This window comes from Strongylocentrotus purpuratus, unplaced genomic scaffold, assembly GCF_000002235.5.
Source record: "Strongylocentrotus purpuratus isolate Spur 01 unplaced genomic scaffold, Spur_5.0 spur5_scaffold_4, whole genome shotgun sequence".
In the NCBI taxonomy this organism is placed as follows: Eukaryota; Metazoa; Echinodermata; class Echinoidea; order Camarodonta; family Strongylocentrotidae; genus Strongylocentrotus; species Strongylocentrotus purpuratus.
In genome coordinates, this window is record NW_022145610.1 from 10,152,920 (window position 1) to 10,178,705 (window position 25,786).

The following is a 25,786-nucleotide window of genomic DNA, read 5'->3' on the forward strand; positions in this document are numbered from 1 at the left end:
CAGCGTTGTTGTCTTGGACACACCTCCAAAGCTCGTCTTCTTACCGGTGTTTTTCTGCTCTGCTCAGAGGAAGGGGACCTGAAAATTGTGCAAATATATCGTTTTCTGAAGCAAATTTTTATAAGGTAAATGTGAATTTGAGTTTATGCATTCTTGTAGATTATCTGAAATTATATAACGTTTTGAATGTATTCTCTTTTTTCTCATTTTGATTATGAAAATGTTGGTAGACCTAAATCTTGTCATGCATGTTGTTGGGCATTGGTAGTCTATGATCATGATGATGAATATGATGATGAGCTGAGTATGACGGAGTGTGACTGACAGTATCAAGACATATGATCTAAGTGGTGACATCCAGGAAATTTAAGGGAAGGGGGAGGGGGGGGGGGAGGGGAGGGGAGGGGGAGGGGAGGGGGAGGGGAGGGGGGTGGGGTCACACATAGGAGCATCACTATCCTGACTGTGTAGTAAAACAGGCAACACTGGCACTAGACCGAATTTTCCGTCTCTTTCGTTCGTTAGCCTCTTATTGGGGTAGGGTCGGCTCTCTCTTTAGAGACGGAAGCCGTTTATACACATGTCCTTGCTAACGCCACGGCCAGTCCTGGTCGTAGCGTTTTGCCCCCAAAATCCCCCAAAATGTCATTTTACCTCGAGCATGTTATATTGTAAATTAGGCCTAGGCTATAATAAATCAGTTCCACTTACCAACTTGACTGAAATAATCAGTTTAATAGTCCCTTTTTAGGAAATTATGGGTCAAAATCGAAATCCATTTTGAAAATCTTTTTCAACATGGATTCCGATTTTGACCCATAATTTCCTAAAAAGGGACTATTAAACTGATTATTTCAGTCAAGTTGGTAAGTGGAACTGATTTATTATAGCCTAGGCCTAATTTACAATATAACATGCTCGAGGTAAAATGACATTTTGGGGGATTTTGGGGGCAAAACGCTACGACCAGGACTGGCCGTGGCGTTAGCAAGGACATGTGTATAAACGGCTTCCGTCTCTAAAGAGAGAGCCGACCCTACCCCAATAAGAGGCTAACGAACGAAAGAGACGGAAAATTCGGTCTACACTGGCACCAGCACATTAACGCGACACATTTGAAAGCCTGCGGTATGACACTTTCAAATGTCCTACTAATTAATTAAATGGGATATAACCCATCACAAATAAATAAAGAATGGAACTTACAAGTTTCGTTAGTGTAAATTTCCTTGGTTTCAAGACATCTGGCCTACTTGTTTGCTTATAGCCCATCCGCAATTCAGCTAACGTGCGCCATTTTCGGATTTTATGACCTTTGTTTTTAAAGACCGTTCGCGACCGCTTACGTCCGAATATATGCATGTTGATATGGACGCGATCGGTTGTGTACACAGCTCAGCGGTAGGCTATTGTGTACGAGCGTTTTTAGAGTTTGGTATACATTTCAGCCCAACTATTAGCCGACAGAGGTGGCGGAGCATTACTTTATAATTCCAAAGTATAATATTCAATTTAGCAATTTTGGGGTCTTAATAATAATAATATTAATAATGATACTAATAATAAGCATTTCGAAAGTCTATCTAGAAATTTGTACGGAATAAGAGGCCTAGGTGCTTTAAACCTGCGATAAAGCAATAAATGAAAACGTCTGCGAGATAAGAAAACTACCCGTCAGATGTTGCGCAAGAGCCACGGGTCACGAGTCACGTATGTTTTCACCGGGGCCTAGACAACTCGCCACAAAAACAACCCGCCCCAAGACAGCTCGACACAATACCCTGGACATCTCGCAACAATACCCTGCACAACTTGCTACGGTCGAGTTTTCCAGGGTATTGTGGCGAGATATCCAGGGAGGGTATTGTGTCGAGTTGTTCAGGGGCGAGCTGTCTTTGTGGCGAATTGTAGCGCATGTAGAAGTCAGTGTATGGTGTGCGTAAAGTGCGCAGTGTTGATGTCATCGCAATCGAGGAGAGAATCATGCTGCCGTCTCTGTAAAAGAAGGAGGAAAAAGGGCTTTAAAAGTTAGTTTTGAATTCTTTTTTTCTATTATAAAAATAATTTAATAATCTTAAATACTGTAAAATGTAAGACAAATATAACATAACCTATGTTATGTTGTATTTGTCTTACATTTTATGTAGTATGGTAGTAGTATGGTATTTATTCATCAACATATCGCAGCCAATGGCTGAATTGCATGCATGATTTACAGAGATTTTATTTAAAAAATATTTAAAAAAAAACATCATATTTACAGTTCGTTATTTAACAATAATTCAAAGACAAGAACCTCAATTAAACTCATAAAGGGAAGACAGAAATAAAGCAAATATGGAGCGGGGAGATAAGGAAAGAAGAAAAGGAATGTTGAGGGAGAGGGAGTGGAGAGAGAAGGGGAGAAGAGAAGGGAGTGTGAGGGAGAGAGAGAGGGAGCGAGAGAGATAGAGAGAGAGTGAGAGAAGAACAAAGAGAGAGAGAGAGAGAGAGAGGAACACAAACACAGAGCTGGTATAATATAAAAAAAAATTGAAAATGTAATTGAAAATGTAATTGAAAATAGTTATTTCATCCACATAAGTGGGAAGGAATTGATTTGTAAAAAGTTATTTTGAGGCAAGAGTAAATACATTTCCACAAACACAGAGCTGGTATAATATAAAACAAATTAAAAATGTAATTGAAAAGTTATTTTATCCAAGTTAATGGGAATGCACTTCAGAATGATTGATTTAAAGAAAAGAATTTTGAGGCAAGAATAAATATATTTCCACATTTATAGGCAACATTCAAACATTAATCTTCAATTCACTATTTAGAGTTCAGCAGTTTGATAATTTGTGGGATCGCACTATTTTTGTAGCGTTGTGTCCTACACTTTAGTTCTCGTAATCGGTTGCTGTGTCTTAGTTGTCTGTTTGATGATTGGCTTTCCGGTAGCCAATGACGAAAGTTCTTGAACAGCTTGTTGGCAAAGACCCGACAAAGGTCCTCTCTCCTTTCTTTAAGCGATACCAGGTCGCAAGCGCTGAGAGCACGTTGATAAGACTCGTACCCACCGGCTAGTATGGTGCGAAGGGCACGCTTCTGGATACGCTCTAATTGGTTCTCTTGGTGCAGGGTTAGGGAGAAGTGCCAAACTACACAACAGTACTCAAGGATCGGCCTGATGTATGAGGTGAATACGGTGAGGAGGTCCGTTGTAGGCATAGCAAAACGTTTGAGCATCCTCAAGATATAGAGCTTTTTTGTGGCTCTCGATGTGACATTATTGACATGATCTGTCCAACGAAGATCGTTCCTCACGATCACGCCAAGCAGTTTTACATGCTGACTTTCTGGTATGATTTGATCAAGAAGCTTTATCTCGGGTGGAGGCAGTTGGCGACGCGCGAAGGAGATTTGCATGACCTGACATTTGGTGGGATTGAGGCGCATGTTTGATTCCTCACACCACTGTTCAAAGGAAGAGAGGGTCGTGTCGAGGTTGCATGGGGAGTTCACTCGGCGAGTTTCGGCCACTGTGAGATCGTCAACATACTTCCATCGGTGGCAATCTGACGTCTGAAGTGCGTCGTTGACAACAGCGAGAAATATGAGCGGTCCGAGACGGGTGCCTTGAGGAACCCCTGCCGACGTGGTAAGGTTCCTAGAGAGTTGGTTCTTGTAGCGAACCTGTTGGGTACGCTCTGTGAGAAAGCTGCATACCCATGGGATGAGGGATGGTCTTGCACCCATGGTGAACAGCTTATTGATTGCGACATTGTGGTCAACTAAATCAAATGCTTTAGAGAAGTCTGTAAGTACCACTGTTGTGATTGATCCGGACTTGTCAGCATTGGAGTGTAAGTATTCTAGCAAGTTCAATAAGTAGTGGCTTGTTGATAGGCCAGAGCGGTTGCCAAATTGCTGAGAGTCGATTACAGGGGAGATATCTGCCATGAGCCATTTGTAAGCAAACAGTTCAAGGAGCTTTGCAAAGAAGTCTGTTAGGGCTATAGGTCGCAGCTTGTGCAAGGTAGGCGGGTTTTCCTTTGGAACTGGAACAATGAGTGATTTCTTCCAACAACTTGGAACTTTGCCTTGCTCAAAGGAGGCATTGAAGATGTTGCATAATGGGGAGCTGAGTTCAACGGCGAATTCACGGATCAAACGTGGGGATATTCCATCTGGACCGCCACTTTTTCCAACGTGCGTTTTGGACAGTTCCTTGTAGACTGACCATGGTTGGACAGAAGGTATCGAGTGTAGTGGAAAGGGTCTATAAGCAGGAATGTTCTTTGCTGCAAGGGGTGGTGTGTCTTTGGCTATGCTAACAAAGTAGGAGTTGATAGCATTGGCGATTGCTACCGAATCAGTCGCGTCAACATCTTCCAGTGCGATTGACATATCCTGTTGCATGTTGGAAGACATGACCTTGATATAGCGATACCATGCGCTGGGATTTTCGTGTTTGAGGTGTTGGACACGATCTCGGTAAAAAGCTTCCTTCGCGTGACAGATTTCTCTCTGCACTTTGTTGCGGAGATTGTTCTGGTTTGAGGAATTATTGTGGAATGCCGTCTGTCGCTGGTTTATTAAACCCTTGACTCCGACGGTCATCCACGGTTTGTCTGTCGCATGTAGTCTGATGGTCTTACATTGGAAATAAAGATTAATGGCAGTGTTAAGCTCGTTATAGAAATGTTCACACTTACGCTCAACATCGTTTTCATCATAAACGTTGCTCCAGTCGTGATGCGTTATCCAGCTACCAAAGGGACGGACACTAGATTCACGGAAAGGTCTGACAACTCTGTGTTGCACTTTATTTTTATGGGGTGGCTGTTTTTTCGGCAGCCAAGTAACTCCATTGTGGTCGCTGTGTCCAAGTGGGGCTACAATGTGAACAGGGGAGTACAGATGATTCAAATTGGTTACAATTTTGTCCAGCACAGCTTGATTCCGAGTTGGACGGTTGACCACTTGCTTCAGGTTTTGCCCCCTAAGGAGCGGGGACACATCGGTTCGGTTAAAATCACCCATGATAATAATACCGGCCGTGGGATGGTTAGAAAGAATCTCGTCGACTGCATAAGTGAGATACTGGACCAATTCATCTGCATGGGTGTTATCAGGTGGCGAGTAGATTGATGCGATGTAAATTGATGAAACACTCCTTGGCAATCTACTGGGTCTGATTTGCGTCCAGACTATTTCATGCTCTTCCGGTACATGAAGTTTCACGTGAGTCGGGTTCATGTCGGTTTTGGCAAAGATGGCGACTCCGCCACCTCGTCGGACTGTCCTGTGCTTCGAAAACAAAGAATATCTAGGAATATTGTACACGCTTTGTGGGATGCTTTCACTGAACCATGTCTCACTGACACACACAATATCCGAGTCAAAACTTTGAACAAGGCATACAAATTCATCAAACTTGTTAGTTAATGACCTGGCGTTGGCCATATATACGGAGGGGAGCACATCTCTGTGTGAAACAGATGTGGAAGTTACTATCGTTGCTATTTGAGTCAGATATGGAGTTCGTCGTGGTTGACTTACATGATAGTCTCTAGCCGAGACCATAACTGGTATAGGTCGTGAATGTAGTCCTCTTCCTCCTCTCTTTCCTCGCCTTCTCCATCTCTTTCGCTTGCTGTCTCTCCAATTCTCTACTTTGGCCTCGCTGTATTGTACATGAGTCAAACACGGCTTGCGTAGTAAATGGAGGAATTTTAAGTTCAGGCAAACTTCTCTATCCAGTTGACACTCATCATTGTAGAAGGGGCATAGTCCATGCAAGTACACTGCTGAATACTGGATGAGTTTCAAAGCTAAAGTCATTCTCACTTTGTAAAGATTTACACAATGGTCAATTGTTGATTGTTCTTGAGTGACAATGCACCGATGTCCAGAATGACAGGCTGGTTGAACACACTGAAAGGGATTCTCTCTGTGTAGTGACAGTGAATGATCTTAATACTAAAAAAAATCCACCCCGTGCATACCACATACATGCAGTGCTAGAGGTCCATACGCATTAGCATGGACTCTCTATGCTTTGCTGGAGTGGGTGGGGTACCGTTCTCGCTATCACCAATAGTTATACATGTACGTTCCCATATCCCATTTCAGATGAACTCTGAGTTTTGCCATTCTTTGATATGACGCGGCCAAGTCGCATATTTTGCGCCTCTGCGCAGTGCGCATGCCGGCGTTGATTGCGTGTGTGTGTGTGAGCATTGTTTCCCCCAACACTGCAACAGTAAGCATAGTGATTTATCAAGAACAACATGACTTCAAAATGGATCATTATAAAAAAATGTATTAAATATTGTTAAACATGCAAATTAAAAATATTCGGATGTGTGATGGGCAACAGCAAGTAGAAGCATACAAATATTGTCTGTTGGCAAGCTGTGCAAAACTCCTCTAAAATATATACTAAGAGACAGGTCCACAATTAAGGGTTGGTTCGTTGGCTCGTTGACCAAAGGACATAATAGTTTTTTATGGGATACTCTAAACAGAGCTGCCAACTATTACAGATTTTCCGTAATTGGTAAGGAAATTAACGATCATTACGGAATGTTGTCTAAACTTACGGATTACAAAAAAAACCACCCCCAAAACCACCCCCAAAACCACCCCAAAAACATTCTAATTTTTGTTGTGGGTGGGGGGGAGGGCATAAATATGATTTATCATAGCGAGTGCTGTGCAGTATGGCGGCCATCCAACACTCACTGAGAAAGACGGAAAAGTATTCTCTTAATAGAAGCCAATTTTTCATGGAAAACTGATGTGTTGTGATGACCTGAAAATCAATATTGAGCAACTTTGTGTGAGTAAAATCACAAAAAATTCAGATAACCATGTGTCTGCGCAGTGTTGGCATGCCATTTTTTTAGTTTCATGTAGCCGCATAGGAAATTACTGGTTTTCTGTTCTGGAGGTTGGCAGCTCTTGGTCATTTTTCTTGAAGTTTTGAGGAATGCCTTCCAGTTTTTCAATCTGGTCGTCAAAATGATTTGAACAATTTTTCTCTTGTTTTTCATTGCTGCCATCACAAAAATTTGGGAACCTAGAAATAGCTAGCTTAAATAGCCTTTAGGACATGTATGTACCCCGGCATATGCCAGGGAATGGCTCGAAAATTACATCCAACTTGATCCAAGAGGCTACAATGGTATTTGGGGGCGTATTGGTGATAGCGAAAATTAATGGGATGTCTTATGGTGTAATTACCACATACTGCAAAACACATTGAGATTAACTGACACTCTCTATTAAACATCAAGTGCTCTTAAAGCCCCACTGTACTACTTGTACAGGTGTAGCTACTTGCTCCCTCTATGTATACAAAACAATGCATAATCAGTGCCTGTTGGTCCCCCATGATTCTCTTTTTCTTATGTTAATTGAGAGCTGAGTTGATGAGATATAGCCACCTGTCAGTGACCTTGTTGGGGGGTCTAATAATTTCTGTCCACACTAGTGCAGACAGGCTTTTAAGGCCATTTGTACTAGTGAATTGAATTGAATTTAATAATTGTGCTTTATTATGCAAAGATAAATATAAAGATATTACTGTTTTCATTTTACAGGATCTTGATTTGTTATGCCTAGGCTAGCCTCCCTTCAGTCTCTGTATCGCCTGAGCAGTCGATCCTCATCCTTCCTACCAGCGGCGGCCAATGTGATCCCATCTTCCTCCTACCAGTGGGGTCAACGACATACCAGATCAGTGGTAAGTGAGGTCAAATGTTGTATTCACACTCACATTTTGTTTTGGGTCAGCTCTGGGTCCAACCCAAGTATGAACTGGCTTGAACTCAGGGGGATGTTCACACCCACGATAAGAATATTTCAATTGATGCAGAAAAATGAGAGAAACAGACGGGTCTGTACCAACAAAAAGTTTGACAAAACTATGATGAACAATGAGAAAGTTATTTAGTTTTTGAATGATTGATTATCCCAACACAAACTGATTGAATCATTAGTTCAAAATCAAAATGAACCAAATGTTTCAGCCATCCTCTTATTGTTTAGGGTTTCTGACACTGCCAGTTTAGGTTGAGTGAAATGGATCATGCATTTAATACTTAATTCAGATGTCATGGAAGTTACCATTAATGAAAACTTTGCCATCAATGATGAGGCCAAGGTCAAAGAATATTAAAGCTTCTTGAATTTGCTAACTTGACTTGAAAACAATACATTTGTATCAAACCTTGAATTGAAGGGCGTAATTAACGTTATGTTAAAGTACAGTCCTGGTTCCAAACAGACAAGTTTCAGGCAACAAAATGTATAGGCCCCACAGTTGTTGATTTTTCGACAGACCTTCTATTTGGTATGTACTCCCAAATGCACTGTACTGGTACCCCAACTATTTTCATTCATGTAAAGGTGTTTTGTTAAAAAGAAAAATGTAGTACAGGAATAATTGTATTTCAATAGTCAGAATGCAAGTTCTATACATTAATTGTTGCTACATGTAGGCAGGAAATGGCCTGCCCTACCTAACAACACATGATGTATGTAATTTGCATTCTTACTTTTGAAATACAATTATTTGTAACAGGTGAATGAAATAATATGTAACGAGGCACTTCACAAAGACGTATGCATTAAATTTAGTTACATTAAAAAAATAGCTTATTCTTGGTCAGCAATTCCATTCATCAATCTATATAGCACAGTAGGTTGTAGATATAATATGCAGAGCTACCAAGTGTCACACATTATGCATGACAGTCACGCATCGAGGGTCTCGTACATATAATAGGGACTTTTAGATTTGCGTGGACTGATACTTAAGACGTCCATTCAAGGCAGTGCATTAAAAGGACGTCGACCGTAGCAATCCACATTGTCTTCGTGCGAATCTAAAAGTCCCTACTGAAGGCCATCATGTAGAGTTCATGTATATCAATGGACTTTGTTACTCAGTTTGTAACAAGTACATTAGTACGGTAGTATGTAGTACCGGTAGATGTATCAGAATACAAATTTACATGTAAATGACGTAGTTCATGGATCAGTAATTTCCTTGCATAATTTCAGTCAATTGCAGAAATATAACAGTGCCTAGATAGTCTGCATACCACAGACCCTAGTCAATCACTTTGATTGTCTTGAGTAAAAAATCTAGCAGATACTGTTGTTACAATGGCTCTCTAACGAATATAGCCCCCCCCCCCCTCCCTCCACAAAAAAAGATGCTGTATATTGCCCTTTAGGTGCCAGAACCTAGGTTGGTCGGTCAGATTTTTTGTTTTTAAACCCCCCCCCCCCCTCAAAATACAGCGACTACCACTATGAACATGACAGACAAAGAAAGCGGACAAAATATACAGTTCCTCAGGTAGACAAAGGAACATCCCTTCACTGCTATTATGTAAAATGGTGAATGTGCATGTGACACCTGTTCTACACATTTTTACATAATAGCAGTGAAGGAATGCTCCTTTGTCTACCTGAGGAACTGTATATTTTGTCCGCTTTCTTTGTCTGTCATATTCATAGTGTACGGTAGCTGTTGCCCAAAAAACTCAAAACCGGAAACTCGCCCAAATTTGGCTGGTGTCAAGGTGTTGAAGTGCATGGTATAACACACGCACACGAGGCCAGGTTCTACTTGTTAACGCTAGCAGGATTGTGGGCAACTTTAAAAAAAGCTATTGACCGGTATTAGACCAAATGATAGGTAGACAAAATGATTATGAGATCGTGCGGATATCATAGTAGACGGGCTGGGTGATATATATATATACTGGTAGACCATTTGGAAATGGACTAATTGGGTAGTAAACAAACTGGTTGTAGACCAAACAGCAATTCACCATAGTTACCAGTTACCACTACAAGGTATTAATTTTTGTGTAATTTGATCAGGGTCTGCACAACCAGACTACATGTAGCTCAGACCCAGACATTCATTGACCTTGTAGCTAGATTATTGTATTTGTACACAAAGGAACACACCCCTTTAAACTGGATCACATGGTATATACTGCACTAGCTGCCCTGCACAAATTTAGTTAGCTGCATGCCTTTCACTACAAAGAGGTTATTCATTCATACATTTGCAGAATTTGAGTGAGGAACAGAGGTATGTTTATAGTTTTTATTTAGGTGTTGGTTTTGAATTTGCAGGTTGTTGAGGGTAATAAAATACCTTGTACTCTGCATTGTATTGTTTTACTTTTAGTTTTACCTGTACCTTTATGGTACTGCAATCAGTGGAAGAATGCTGAGGCAGCAATCTTTAAAAAAAAAAAAAAAAAAAAAAATTTTTAGTCATCCATCATGATTCTTATTATGATCCATATACCGGTACATGAAAAGAGAAAATATTGGGTGAAAGAAGTTTAGCAGTAAAATCCTGTATATTTCTCCATTATCCTAATATGATTTTTATGAAATGAATATTTACAATCAACTGAATTGAAAGTAAATTTCAAAGACGTGTTGCCAGACAGTCAGTATGTACTAGCTAGTGTCTGGATCCGCTAAAGAAAGAAAGAATGAAAAAACTTGTGAAGTAGGGTCGACGTATGCATAGTGTACTTTTTATTGTATTACACATTTGTCAGCAGTCTTTGATCACATTTCACAAACTCAAACTCAAAGGTCATTCATGTATTTGAGGCAATGGCAAGCACTGGTTCACTACGTGGAGTAAAGAGTTGCAGTATTGTACTGCAATGGATAGCCACAGACAAGACCTTATGCTCTTGTTGTACACGTAGGCATATAATCATATAAAACCCAAAATGCACAGGTGTTGTGGATGTCATTTGAACCATCTGTGCAATCAGAAATTCAGAATCACAATTTTGATTGTCATTTTACTATTTTTCATTTCCCTGGTATTTGTTTCCCTGCATTAGTGCATTATCAAATTACTTACAATATCCTTATCTTGTTCTTTTATTTTCTAATTTTATTTTCGGTGAAGCTTCCCTTCTTTAGACTACACATTACATGTAGAGTCACTGTATCTCTGCTTTTTGTATTTCTTCTTTTCTCTTTCTCTTTCCCATTTCTCTTTTTTCCTCCAAAATCTTTGACTTCTCTTTGGTCCTTTGTTTCTTTGTTTCTTTGTTTCTTTGTTTCTCTGTTTTTTTGTTTCTTCTTTTTTTTCTTTCTTTCTTTCTCATTCTTGTTTTGGTTCTTTTCTCTCACTCATTTTGTTGCGTGTCTTCCATTTTTCCCAGTCCTCTTTCTATCTCCTGTTTTTCATCAACTTGTCACACATTCATTTGTTTGTTGTTTAATCAATTAATTTACTTATAAATTCATTCATTTATTCATTCATTCATTTATTAATAAGTATTATAATTTTTTCTTTTTCAAGGAAACCATGGCTAGCAGTAAGCTCAAGGCAGCTGAACACCTGAAGGGGTTGGAAGGGAGTGTGTGGTAAGTCCCATCGCTTTTCAATCACATCTATTACTTCCATAGCTTTGACATTTTCCAAAATCATTTTTATACATCTAGCTGCAGATGGTGTACACACTAGTGCTATTAAAGCGGGACTGCATAACTTGTAGCTACTTGCGCCCTCTATATAGCAAACCATGCCTAAGTGGTACCCGTTGGTCCCCCATGATCCCCTTTTTCTTATATTAATTGAGAGCTGATTTGATGAGTTATCCACCTGTCAGTGACCATGCAGGGAGGTCTAATCCCTCCTGGCCAAACTAGTGCAAACAGGCTTTAAATAGTATATTGACCGTGCAAGCTCTTCAATTTTTGATATATAAAACCTTTAAGTATAGCAATAAAAATGATTGGAATATATATTGATTCATTGGAAAATATTACTTTCTAATATATTATTGTCAGCAAAGCTATTAAAGTTAAGACCAATTTTTCTACAAATGTAGATGAACTTTTAAGACATTTGTATAAGAAGTTATGCAATACATAAGGTCACAGTGGGAATCTAGCTCAACAAGCCTAGCTTTTCTGAGATTCCCTTTTTTCCCCTCTCAGTTAAATCAAGCAATTTAAAATATGTTGTTTAATTCTCAAACATAAATGTACTTTGTAAACTTATTTGATTACGAACATACTTGTCAGTTTTTCGTTACTTGTATAATTCATTTGTTCTATTATATATTGTATTACTGTATGGTTTATAATTATATGTCATTTAATTTGTGGATATTTGAGTGGAAAATAAATAAATCAAATCAAATCAAAAATCAAAAAACAGTATAAAAGAGCATCAGTATTTCTTGACTGAATGAATAATTTTCTTCATTACTGAATGCTTGTCATCACTTTGATTGATGGAATCTACAGTGTATATGCATTTCTTGTATGATTAGATGAGCTGGTACTTGAGGTTGTATGAATATAATTGTGGTTTTAATTCTCTATTCGATACATGCAGGGTTGAATTTGTAAAGCTCACAACAGAGGAGAAAGCTATCAATCTTGGTCAGGTAAGAATAACAAATAATAAAATCATTTAAACTTTAAAAAATAGATAAATTATAAGTTAGTGCATGTACTCCTTCATCTAAAAGCAGTTAGGAAGTGCTTCTATTATTCTACAAGCTTGGCAAGGCTGTAATCTTTGCATTTTCATTTGTTACAGGTTATATTTAGATGAATAGCCTTTCAGAATTTGTTCATAATATGGTCCTAACTCCTAAGTCATAAAACTAGCTAACAATTTAGCATTCGCTGGATTTTGCTTTCATGTTCGGATATTCCAAGATTTTTCTACATCAAAAGATATTGTGATAATGCCACAAAAAGAATTAGCACTTTTTCTGTTCACCGAGTATTTTAATGACATCATTATTTTTTAATACCTATGTAATAGTATATTTGTAAAGCGCTTGGAGACATTTGTATTAAACGCTATATAAAAATTAAATATTATTATTATTATTATTATTAAATATTTTTACAGGGTTTTTCACACTTCAAATCTCTTGAGGCCCTGTCTTCATGAGTATGAAGTTTCAAAATAACCCGCTATTTTCAGACTCTGAATATATTCCCGAAGCTCGAAATTGTGTCTTCACCAGACCGATACGCTCATCACAAACAAGATGGAAGACGGGCGCAAATAAGCCTGCTACACATATATGTCAGTAATTTGATATTATCACATTAACTAGCATTTCAATTCAATTAATTCAATGTGGTTTACAGGGTTTTCCAGACTTTGCTCCTCCCAACTCCGTCACGCAAGCCTTGACTGAGATCCTCGCACCGGGTTCCAATCCTCTTATGAACCAGTACACAAGGTCATACGTGAGTAAAAGCTTGTTCACGTTGAAATACTTTCACGCTTCCAAAATAAATGTGTACCTTTACAATATTTAGTTATTTTGTGTCCTTTTTTATGATCCTATCTATAAACTTGAAAATTTAAGTCATTTAGTTATCTGCTGTGGACCTTCATGGCCCTGTTTCATAAAACTTGTGATCGATAACAAATGCTAACTTTCTATGATCATCTTTTTCATTAATACTTGCTGAGTTTATATTTACATCTGAAATTTTATCTTTATTCCTTCTGGTATATCATATTTATACCATGTAATGATGTTTTCATGCATATGTATGTCTTTATATGTATTTTTATGTCATGCAGGGCCCCCAAGTATGACAGCTTTTTAACTACTGGTGGGGCTACCCTGTTGAAATAAAATGAAATAAATAAATAAATAAATACAAAAATCTTTTGTTACAGGGTCATGCCAGGTTGGTGAATGCCATCGCAGCTATGTACAGCAAGTTCATTGGGCGTGAAGTAGACCCCATGACTGGTGTACTGGTATCGGTGGGTGCATACGGGTCACTCTACTATGCAATCAACAGCCACGTCAACCCTGGTGATGAGGTGAGTTAAGATGAGGAGGAGGAGGGAGAAGAGGAAAAGGGGGATGAAGGAGGATGATGATGATGATGATGATGATGATGATGATGATGATGATGATGAAGAAGAAGAAGGTGGTGGTGGTGGTGGTGGTGGTGGTGGTGGTGGTGATGATGATGATGATGATGATGATGATGATGATGATGATGATGATGAAGAAGAAGAAGAAGAAGGTGGTGGTGGTGGTGGTGGTGGTGGTGGTGGTGGTGGTGGTGGTGGTGGTGGTGATGATGATGATGATGATGATGATGATGATGATGATAATGATTAAGAAGAAGGTGGTGGTGGTGGTGGTGGTGGTGGTGGTGGTGGTGGTGGTGGTGGTGGTGATGATGATGATGATGATGATGATGATGATGATGATAATGATTAAGAAGAAGGTGGTGGTGGTGGTGGTGGTGGTGGTGGTGGTGATGATGATGATGATGATGATGATGATGATGATGAAGATGAAGATGATGATGATGATGATGATGATGATGATGACAATGGTGATAGAGATGATGATAATGACAACGATGATGGAGATGATGATGATAGTGGTAGTAATGACGATGATTGATGATGATGAAGAAGATGATGCTGGTATTGATGACAAAGATGATGTTAGTGGTGGTGATGATGGTGCTGATATTGATAATGGTGATGATAATGGTGGTGATGGTAGCTGTGATGATCGTGATAATGGTGATGATGATGATGCTGGTTTACTAGTGCACAAAACTATAATTCTTTCTAATGTTACATTAAAGTAACCATACTCTAATACAACAAAATTTAAACTCCTACAAATTACTAATTATTCCTTTCAAACCTCTGATTGATTCGATATCCAGGTGATCATCATTGAGCCGTTCTTTGACTGCTATGAACCGATGGTCAGGATGGCTAGAGGTGTCCCAAGATTTATCCCTCTTAGACCGGTAAGATTTTAACAATGGAACAGATTGTTTACTGTATACTGCATAACGGAAAGTTTTGATGATTTCATGGGTGGTTTCAATGTGTAAAAGCTTCATGCTTCAGAGTAAATAAGTCTTAAAACAGTACGGTATATGGCAAGTCATAAAATTTCCTGGTAGAAATACTTCTGTTCTGTATTGTTTATAAAGAATCCATTCGCCACAGGAATTTTGGAATAATGAATTGATCAATTATTTTCCTGCAAATTGACGGTTGGATTGCCCTTTAAAAGCGATTTATATATCAAGCACTGGAAGGAGATCAACTTCCCGCTTCGTGTAACGGGATAGACGGCCGGTGACTTCTTGATGGTCACTAGAATTACCACTATGAATGTACATGAATATGTGTTGTGTTCATCTTTTGAATATGCAGAAAACATAATGCTTTAGATATCACAGTTTTGTACTGAACATTCTGTTTATTTATTTATTGTTTTATACCTACAGAAAAATGAGGGCGTAACATCAACCAGAGATTTCTATCTCGACACGGAGGAGCTTAAGGGTCTCTTCAACAAGAAGACGAAAGCCATCGTCGTCAATAATCCCAATAACCCACTTGGAAAGGTAGGATGGAACACAGTGTTGCCAATTTAATAGAACGAGGCAGGCTTAATACAATCCAAGCCGATCACAATCTAGTTGTTTCGTCAGCAGCATTTTTGTTGTTCTAGTGTTCTAGTGTATGCGGCACCAGCTTGTGGATCACACGTTTCCTAGTTTGAGCCTCTGCACCAATGGCAAGACATTGATTTGCCACTCTTCACCCAGGTGTAGTAAATGAATACCGGTAGGAATATATTCAGTACCAGACATGCTTTTAAATTACATTACGTACTTGACTGTAGCACTACAATCTAGTCACTAGCCCAGAATGTTATTATTTTCAAATTGATAGATTTTGATATTATTTTTAATGATATCTGTGTCTGCTCATGCAAAGACTGTTACTTTGAGTTTGCTAGTTGTTCAGTAAAATAAAATTTAGGAGGAAGCCTTATATTCATTATGTAGTTTTCAAAATGACTGCCCAACACATTTTCTAGGATGGCTCGTTCTCCTTTCTTTTTTCCCAAATGGGCACCAATTGGTGGCTTTCAATGGCTTAATACATGCAGAACCAGAACGCTGTTATCAAGCATTTCTGTTCATTTTTTTGTACTTGTTCGGAGGGGCCTGCATGGTTTCAATTTAAAAACCAGTCAGTAGCTCTCAAAATGAAAGCGGGGTGTCAATTTATACAGATTTGTAAAGATTTTCTTCTTATCATTGCATACATGTGTAGATCTTCAGTGAAGAAGAGCTAACAGTGATCGCTGACCTGTGCAAGGAACACGATGTCATGTGTATCAGCGATGAAGTCTATGAACATCTCGTCTACTCAGGCAACAAGTTCACAAGAATGGGTGGGTATGATATGCAACTAAAGACAAAGATGCTACACATACAACTATATGCAGAGAGCCAGAAGGAGTTAACTCATATCACTTTCCACAGAGTTAACGCCCTTCTGGCTCCAAACAGACAACATACATGTACTCTCTCTGTGGAGGAATTTATTTTTAGGTTTTTTTTTTACTCTTTCGCTGTAAAGGCTGCACCCCAACTTTTTGATATTTTCTCTTCCAAAAGTACTGCGGCCTTTACGCCGGCAAATACGGTAAATTGATCACATATTGTCCTTCAAATTGGCAACAATAATAATTTTCTTTTATTGCTACATTGTTCTAATAAATTGTAATGTCTCTGAATACAATATATATAATTATATGGGAAGGAATGTTGTTGAAAAGTTGAAAAATTTCAAGTTTTGATAAAAAAGCAATGGTTTTCAATTTCTCAATGTTTTGCCAATTTAAGGATTCTAAAGATTATTTTCCTTTTCGAAATTCCAGATATTAAATGCAAGATATTCATGAAACAATAAAATGGATGCAGTATGTGCAGAATCCCCCCCCCCCCCCACTTTCTACTCATGCATCTGGCATGTTTTTGTAAAGATCTGAATCGAAAGTTATTGAGCCAAACAACAAAATATAGAATGATTGTCACAAAAGAGTTAATACCTTTCTGGCTTTCAATGTAATGTGTGTTTGATGAGTGGTCTAAATAACCAGAAGGGTCTGGAATAAAAACCAAGTTGTTTTCCCCAATGCCCTTCAGTTATGCATTGATACTCACTGACATGCCTAATCTCTGATATAGAACTTCAAATGTCCCCTAGGTTCTTAGAATTATATCCAAGCATATTAATTTTCAGCGGGCTGAAATAAACAACATGAACAAAAATATCAAATATATAATGATGTACAATGGTTTCATTTTCTTTCGACTTGTTGGACATGCTTTTCTATCAGTCTGAATTCTTCTAACCATTTTCAACCATTTTTATCATTGTCTCTTTTGATATAACAGCATCCTTGCCCGGTATGTGGGACCGTACAATCACAGTGTGCAGCGCAGGAAAAATATTCAGTGCTACAGGGTGGAAGGTACATTTTTAAACATTTTAAATGCGGAGAATATTTATTTATTTTTAATCTGTCTACTGTACCTGTATCCTTAGTAGATTTTCCCAACTTTTTACGTATTCTCTGCCTCATCTTTCTCCTCCTCTCCTCTTCTCTTCTCTACTCTCTTCCTTCTCTCGTCTTGTCTCATATCTCCTCTCTCCCCTTCTCTTCTCTCCTCTCTCCCCTTCTCTTCTCTCTCCCCTTTCTCTTCTCTCCTCTCTCCCCTTCTCTTCTCTACTCTCTCCCCTTCTCTTCTCTCTCCCCTTTTCTCTTCTCTCCTCTCTCCTCTTCTCTTCTCTCCTCTCCCCCCTTCTCTTCTCTCTCCCCTTTTCTCTTCTCTCCTCTCTCCCTTCTCTTCTCTCCTCTCTCCCCTTCTCTTCTCTCTCCCCTTTCTCTTCTCTCCTCTCTCCTCTTCTCTTCTCTCTCCCCTTTCTCTTCTCTCCTCTCTCCCCTTCTCTTCTCTCCTCTCTCCCTTCTCTTCTTACTCCCCTTTCTCTCCTCTCCTCTCTCCTCTTCTCTTCTCTCCTCTCTCCCCTTCTCTTCTCTCCTCTCTCCCCTTTCTCTTCTCTTCTCTCTCCACTTCTCTTCTCTTCTCTCTCCACTTCTCTTCTCTTCTCTCTCCCCTTCTCTTCTCTCCTCTCTCCCCTTTCTCTTCTCTCCTCTCTCCCCTTTCTCTTCTCTTCTCTCTCTACTTCTCTTCTCTTCTCTTCTCTCCCCTTCTCTTCTCTCCTCTCTCCCCTTTCTCTTCTCTCCTCATTCCCCTTTCTCTTCTCTTCTCTCTCCACTTCTCTTCTCTTCTCTCTCCCCTTCTCTTCTCTCCTTCTCCCCTTTCTCTTCTCTCCTCTCTCCCTTCTCTTCTCTCCTCTCTCCCCTTCTCTTCTCTCTCCCCTTTCTCTTCTCTCCTCTCTCCTCTTCTCTTCTCTCCTCTCTCCCCTTCTCTTCTCTCCTCTCTCCCCTTTCTCTTCTCTTCTCTCTCCCCTTCTCTTCTCTTCTCTCTCCCCTTCTCTTCTCTCCTCTCTCCCCTTTCTCTTCTCTCCTCTCTCCCCTTTCTCTTCTCTTCTCTCTCCCTTTCTCTTCTCTCCTCTCTCCCCTTCTCTTCTCTACTCTCTCCCCTTCTCTTCTCTCCTCTCTCCCTTTCTCTTCTCTCCTCTCTCCCCTTCTCTTCTCTCCTCTCTCCCCTTCTCTTCTTACTCCCCTTTCTCTCCTCTCCTCTCTCCTCTTCTCTTCTCTCCTCTCTCCCCTTCTCTTCTCTCCTCTCTCCCCTTTCTCTTCTCTTCTCTCTCCACTTCTCTTCTCTTCTCTCTCCACTTCTCTTCTCTTCTCTCTCCCCTTCTCTTCTCTCCTCTCTCCCCTTTCTCTTCTCTCCTCTCTCCCCTTTCTCTTCTCTTCTCTCTCCACTTCTCTTCTCTTCTCTTCTCTCCCCTTCTCTTCTCTCCTCTCTCCCCTTTCTCTTCTCTCCTCATTCCCCTTTCTCTTCTCTTCTCTCTCCACTTCTCTTCTCTTCTCTCTCCCCTTCTCTTCTCTCCTTCTCCCCTTTCTCTTCTCTCCTCTCTCCCTTCTCTTCTCTCCTCTCTCCCCTTCTCTTCTCTCTCCCCTTTCTCTTCTCTCCTCTCTCCTCTTCTCTTCTCTCCTCTCTCCCCTTCTCTTCTCTCCTCTCTCCCCTTTCTCTTCTCTTCTCTCTCCCCTTCTCTTCTCTTCTCTCTCCCCTTCTCTTCTCTCCTCTCTCCCCTTTCTCTTCTCTCCTCTCTCCCCTTTCTCTTCTCTTCTCTCTCCCTTTCTCTTCTCTCCTCTCTCCCCTTCTCTTCTCTACTCTCTCCCCTTCTCTTCTCTCCTCTCTCCCTTTCTCTTCTCTCCTCTCTTCCCTTCTCTTCTCTCCTCTCTCCCCTTCTCTACTCTCCCCTCTCCCTTTCTCTTCTCTTCCCCTCCCACTCTTTCTTTCTCACCCCTTCTCCTCATCTCTCTCTATCTCATCTTCCTTCTTTCAGAGTATTAAAAGTGATTTGTTATCAAATTGAACTGCATTGGAAATCAATTTTTATAGATGTATTCAGTAGACAATTAACGCTTTTAAAAAGATACGACCTAAGGAAATTCTAATGTTATAGATTCTATCGTTATAGATTCTATCAAATTAGAAACGTTTCTTCCTTTTTCCAGCTTGGATGGAGCATTGGACCCCAGCATCTGATCAAGAACAGCCAGACCCTTCATCAGAACTGTGTCTATAATTGCCCAACACTGATCCAGGTATGTGGCACTATACAAATATACATGTTCCTCATATCACTGAAAATTTGATTAATGTGATTTTGATCAATTGAGTCTTTGAGAATAGCAACTTGTGACAAAACTCTGAAGATTGCTTAAATATGTTTTTTGAAATTGAATAATAGCCTTATCTACTTGCAAAGTTGAATTAAAGTGACTCAGTAATATAGTCTCAGATTTTGAAACAAAATCCTGGATTTAGCTCATGCTGCAATGATAATTATAAACCTTTAGGCCAGTCAGGAACCCCATGACATTTACAAGCTGATCGCCTGTCTGATTATTAATATATTTTTGATTGGAAATCGAAATTTCATTTTTCGTTTTCCTAACGGTTTTTATAACACTACAGTCTATTGGGAAAAATGAGTACCGGTATGGTAAAACCGGTCACTTAAACATTTTTTACTTTTTTGAGGCACTTCATGATCATTTTGAAGCGCAACTTTTGTCTCGCCTGCGTAGCAAAAAGCGAGACATAGCTAGCGCCGCTTTTCTGGTGACGGTGACGGCGGCGTCAACATAAGTATAAGTTCTTAGTCAATAGAAACTTTGACTATAGGGTAATCAAGTATCCCCAATCATGGGAGTAGAATTTCAGATCACAAAGTCAAGGTCAAAGGTCATTTCAGGTCAACAGACTTGGACTATGTTGTAGCATCATCATCGAAAAGTTAACCTAAGGTTAAGTTTTTGAATTTTTGATACAATTTTGAAAGTATAACTTCTTAGTCAATGAAACTTGGACTAAAGGGTTATCAAGTCTCCCCAATCATGTGAGTAGAATTTCAGGTCACTAAGTTAAGGTCAAAGGTCATTTAAGGTCAACAAACTTCGAATTTGTTGTGGCATCAACATCAAGATTTTCAAAATGCTTCTTCTTCGTTATTTTTCAACCAATTTTGATTCTGATTGTTTCATATGATAGGGCTAGGAGGGGGATTTAAAATTTCTACACAGAATTGTAAAAATTCATTATCTATGCTAATTTATGCAAATTTATTCGAAATCACAAAAAAGGCTTCTTCTCCTTCATTTCTCGACCAATTTTGATTTGGTTTGCTTTATATCGTAGAGCTAACTGTGGTACACTAAACTTCTACACAGAATTTTGAAATTGTTCTCCATTAATTAATTATGGTAATTTATGCAAATTTATTCCAAAAATAACAAACATTGCTTCTTTTCCCTCATTTCTTGACCAATTTTGATTTGGTTTGCCTTATCTGGTAGAGCTAAATTTGGAACACTAAACTTCTACACAGAAGATTTTGCTCCATTGATTATTTATGGTACTTTATGCAAATGAAATGAAATTATGTCCCTTCCAGGGCATCAAATTTTTATTTTTTGATCAGTTCAAACGTGTACCACATAAAATTTACGATATTTGTTGTTGCGAGATGCGAATGAGTGCTACGTCATTGACGTTCTGGTTTATCATATTGAATCGCGTTATGCAGGCAAGACCGCCGAGAGCGTGTCCCTTGTTTTTGTTTAGGGCTTCAATATTACACCATATCACAGACACTGGTAACACGTAGGGCCGTGCATCTCAGATTTAACATTGTTAAATGATGCCTTTAAGGCTGAAAATATAGTTTTCTTTTATTTGAACCGTTTGCAGGAAGCCGTAGCTCGGGGCCTGGAGCTGGAGTTCTCCCGCCTGGGCCAGCCCGAGTGCTACTTCCTGGAGCTTCCGAGGGAGCTGGAGGAGAAGAGAAACAAGATGGAAAAGGTCCTCAAAGAGAGCAGCTTCATCCCCATCATCCCCGAGGGCGGTTACTTCATGATGGCCAAGTACGGTCATCTGGGTGAGTTTACTTTTTCACATGTTTCTGAAAGGTTTCTAGGCATTGAATGTTTTGAATGTCACTTGGCAGCTTGTTTCAGAGGACTGGTGCAACATGCGCAAATGCACGATCCCCATAATGGGTTGTTCTGGTTCTGGGAACTTCTAGGATGGTAGAGGCAGAAGAACGAAGCGAGTAGTGGGATTGCTTTATGGTGAGGAGATCTTTCAGGTACTCAGGTGCAGTCTTGTGGACTGCCTTAAAGACAAGCGTTAGGATTTGTATTCAATCCGTTTTTGAAGTGGGAGCCAGTGGTAATGTCTTAGCATTGGAGTGATGAGTTCACTCCTCTTCACTCCTCTGCCAGAACTCTCGCAGTGTTGTATAGAACTCTCTGCAGTCTAGAGATTGAAGAATTTGATAGACCAACCATAGCTGCATTATAAAAGTCATGATGTAACTTGGACAAGTTACGTTACATCATGTCGAGGTGTCTGTGTTTGCTGAAGTCCTGTGACTGCTTAGCCTTCCATATGCGACAGGAACCTGTTCATGTTCTGTTATTGCTGTTGTCTATACTTTTCATGTCTCGCAAACTTTCATAGCTACATGTATACATAGAAAAGAGAATGTTGGCAATTTGAAGACGAACAACTGATCAATTTGTATTTTGTTAGTTTATATAATACACCTAACCCTTTTTAAATGTCATTGCAGGTGTGGATGTAAGTGCATACGGCGACGGGCCACAGGACTACAAGATGGTACGCTACCTCACAAAAACACAGGTAAGAGCTAGTCTCCAAGTGCTGTGTTTCATTTGATCCAAATTCACGATTATATTAATTACACCTATGGTAAATTTGACTCTTGTTATGCAACGTTAAGTTCAACCAATCAAACTGGTGTAATTTGGACTTCTCTTGGTGTGCACGAGACTTTACACCCATTTAATGTATATTTTAAGTCTGGTGTCAAAATTGTAAACTTCTGCACATGGCAGCTGACGGCCATCACCATAAAGACCCTATCCTATGAAGATACGACTTGAAATAAATGGGAAACTGAATGAATGTAGAATACAAATATAGAGGAATAAAAGTATTTACCCTTTAATTATGGCACAAAAACCGCATTTTCTGCATCCCCTCTAAATTACGGGTCAAAATTGAGAGGTTCTGAATCATTACTTTGATCAAAATTGCCAATTTTCTCAACTTTTTGACAAAATCCATACACATAAATATTGTTGAACAATATGTAACAATAAAAGAAAAACATAATTTTTGCCAATTTGAAGAACAACATTTGATCAATTTAGCCCTTTGAATAAATCCTTTTCTGAGTATTTTTATTGAGTGATTTTGATTTCATCTGTACACACAGGGCGTAGCCACTATACCCTGCAGTGCATTCTACAGTGCTGAGCACAAGAGCCTAGGAGAGCCATACATCCGCTTCTGCTTCATCAAGGTGAGAAATAACTATTAATTAGAATTCACAGAATGTTTAAAGGGATTCGGTAACATTGCCTCAGATTCTGAAATAAAATCCTGGATTTAGTTCATCCTGCAATCATAATTATAAATCTTGAGGTCAGTCAGGAATCCAGTGACTTTTACAAGCCGATCGCCTGTCTGATTATCAAGATATTTATGATTGGAAATCAGAACCTAACAGTTTTTATAACACTACAGTCTATTAGAGGAAAACAAGTATGGTAAAACCGGTCACTCAAAGACTTTTACTTTTTTGAGGCACTTCATGATCATTTTGAAGCGCAATTTTTTTAGGGCTTCAATATTACACCATAACACAGACGATGATAACACGTAGGTTCATGCATCTCAGATTTGGCATTGTTAAAGGGATCCGGTAACTTTGTCTCAGATTCTGAAACAAGATTCTGGATTTAGCTCATGATGCAATCATAATTATAAACCTTTAGGTCAGTCAGGAACCCCGTGACTTTTACAAGCCGATCACCTGTCTGATTATCAAGATATTTATGATTGGAATTACAAATTTTGAAAACCGTTCGCCTGACGGTTTTCACAACACTACAGTCTATTGGGAAAAACGAGTATGGTAAAACCGGTCACTCAAAGATTTTTACTTTTTTGAGGCACTTCTTGATCATTTTGAAGCGCAATTTTTTTAGGGCTTCAATATTACACCATATCACAGACACTGATATCATGTAGGGCCGTGAATCTCAGATTTAACATTGTTAAACGATCCCTTTAAACAATGCCTTTAGATACATAGATCATTTCACTGGGCTCACTAGTGACAGCAAATTATAACCAGATTGAATTAAATGGAGAGCCTTGAATACCTGACACGGGTAAAGGTTCACATACCTATAGCAAGCAAGCATATTAGAATGTTTAATGATTTTTTTCCCCTCTATTTTTCTGTTTGTTTTCAATTTCTCAGGAGGACTGCACCATCGACAAAGCAGCTGAGAAGCTCAAAGCGTTCAGCAAGTCCCTAAAGGCTTAAACAATGGCTGAGCACCTGTAACTGTAGAAAACAGAATAGAGGATATTTTTTCTTTTTTGCTCATGTATAGACATTGTAATTATACAAGAGTGTAAGGGCAGGCATCACGGACGAGAATCTTAGGCTGCATCAATTCTCCGGATAAAGACATGAATATACAAACGAGAATACAATTTGTTGAGCGGCATTTAAATAATACCTGGCATCTTTCAACATTCATATTGGTCATTGTTATTTTTGGAGAAATAAACAAGAACAAAATCGACTGAAAAGAAAATCTAAAAGGAGTCTGGTAAATGAGAGTACATCTCAACATGGGCAACTCTATGTGCGGCCAGAGAACGGACGCAGTTGGAGATTCTCGCCCGTGATACTGGCATACAGGCACATGTGGTGTCGTGTTGTCAAGTGCCATAGGCTTCCAATGTCCTTGTACTTTTCTTGGGTTACCGGTATACAAGAACATTTTTGTTAAAAGTTCCTGAGTGATTGATTTGAACATGGCAAATGAAATTAGGAATCACTTGCCTCTTTAATAGCAATCATGGCTTCGTAACCTCAGGTCAGAGAAGAAATTTGAAAGTAACTGCCATTGATGGATTTTTAATTTAAATAATGTGAGAGTTTCTAGAAATTGAAAGCTGTAAGGATAGTCCGGCAGCCATCTCGATATACCTTGTTTTAGGGTCTATAGTTTTTTTTTCTTCGGATTATAGTCCCTTAGACCATCAATTTGAAGAATTCGATTGCTGACACTCTGTCAGCATTGAGCAATTTGAGATATGTGACGTCATACAAAATGGCCGCCAAAATCCCGTTTTTAACCAAAATTAATGATATAAAAAGTTTTAACAGCATTTTACTACATTAAATGGCAGTCAAATATCTTGATTTTTTTCTAGAATCATCACTAAATAAAAATTGCGATGCTGTATGATCACAAATGATATGCAAATTTGCATAATTCGGAATGGCGCCCTCTATAGACACATTAACTTGCATAGGTCAAAATGATGGCCAATTACCAATTTCTAACATGAGATTATCATATGTCATGAGTCAGATGCACTGGATACAGTGAGTAAAGATTGTGCTGCACATTTTTTTTATTTTGTAATTTGATACTCGAAGAAAACACGGTTGAATTTTATGCTCTCTGTCCCATAGATATGAGGTGGCATATGGTGATAAATGCCCATTTTCAGTGACAGCGTTAAGAAACTAGATTTGTATTCTAAGGTACTAGATTCTTTTAAATTAACCTAAAAATTACGAACTACCACTACGATACAGGACTATATCCGTTTATAAGTTTGCTTCAAAATCTTGAAATTTGTTTAAAAGCCCTCTAAAGTGTTGGGAACCCTAAAATATTCCATGCGGAAGAGGGTGTCATTTAACACTTAATTCTGCAAAGTAAGGTCGTGACTGTAATGCGTGCTTCCACACGCATGTTTGCAAATGAGTTCTCTTAACATTTTCTACAAACGCTTCAGTAGTTTGAGGTGAGGCAAGGTTTGGGGGTATTTGGAGCTCCTAGTCTTCGGACCCTTGATAGCCACACGTTGATACGAGCCTCTGACATTCAGTTGGTTGTTGACTGTCCATAACATAAAGCAAAGCATTGAGTAGGTTGAGTGATGACATATGACCATGCTGCATCAACTGCCAACTCAGTCCTAAGGGAGTCGAATCTTCTGCTTCATCACTTTCAGCATTGTACCCTATCCAATGCCAAAGTATGCCCCAAGAGTGTCGCATCCCGTCAACGCATGTCCTGCCAACATCGATGGAATGATATCTCCTAACTTGTCTACATTGGCAGGAACATCAATAACAGTT

At 39.3% G+C, this 25,786-nt stretch overlaps 2 protein-coding genes across 3 annotated transcripts; one reads left to right on the forward strand and one right to left on the reverse strand.

Annotated features, from left to right (window-relative positions):
- Window positions 1-24,546, forward strand: LOC593717 (kynurenine--oxoglutarate transaminase 3). Of its 2 annotated transcripts, XM_030997093.1 has the most exons (15): window positions 1-125; window positions 7,593-7,735; window positions 11,354-11,418; window positions 12,398-12,449; window positions 13,171-13,272; window positions 13,715-13,864; window positions 14,737-14,823; window positions 15,313-15,432; window positions 16,151-16,271; window positions 17,281-17,357; window positions 19,536-19,625; window positions 21,274-21,460; window positions 22,157-22,227; window positions 22,826-22,912; window positions 23,879-24,546. In XM_030997093.1, exons 2-15 carry the CDS (start codon window positions 7,607-7,609, stop codon window positions 23,942-23,944), a joined length of 1,404 nt encoding a protein of 467 aa, XP_030852953.1. In that variant the 5' UTR covers window positions 1-125; window positions 7,593-7,606; the 3' UTR covers window positions 23,945-24,546. The 2 variants fall into 2 exon arrangements, with proteins under 2 accessions (XP_030852953.1, XP_030852954.1); XM_030997094.1 differs by lacking the exons at window positions 1-125; window positions 7,593-7,735 and adding an exon at window positions 10,024-10,105.
- LOC100889248 lies at window positions 2,815-5,451 on the reverse strand. The gene has a single exon (XM_030998022.1). The coding sequence runs from the start codon at window positions 5,449-5,451 to the stop codon at window positions 2,815-2,817; it is 2,637 nt and encodes an 878-aa protein (XP_030853882.1).
- Window positions 24,547-25,786: the final 1,240 nt, after the last annotated feature.

Excerpts from the sequence above, each read along its gene's own strand:
- LOC100889248 (XM_030998022.1), bottom strand. The coding sequence starts at position 5,451 with ATGGCCAACGCCAGGTCATTAACTAACAAGTTTGATGAATTTGTATGC.
- LOC593717 (XM_030997093.1), top strand. The coding sequence starts at position 7,607 with ATGCCTAGGCTAGCCTCCCTTCAGTCTCTGTATCGCCTGAGCAGTCGA. Across the intron at positions 13,273-13,714 it reads ACCAGTACACAAGGTCATAC|GGTCATGCCAGGTTGGTGAA; the intron begins GTGAGTAAAAGC and ends CTTTTGTTACAG. Across the intron at positions 15,433-16,150 it reads CCAATAACCCACTTGGAAAG|ATCTTCAGTGAAGAAGAGCT; the intron begins GTAGGATGGAAC and ends ATACATGTGTAG.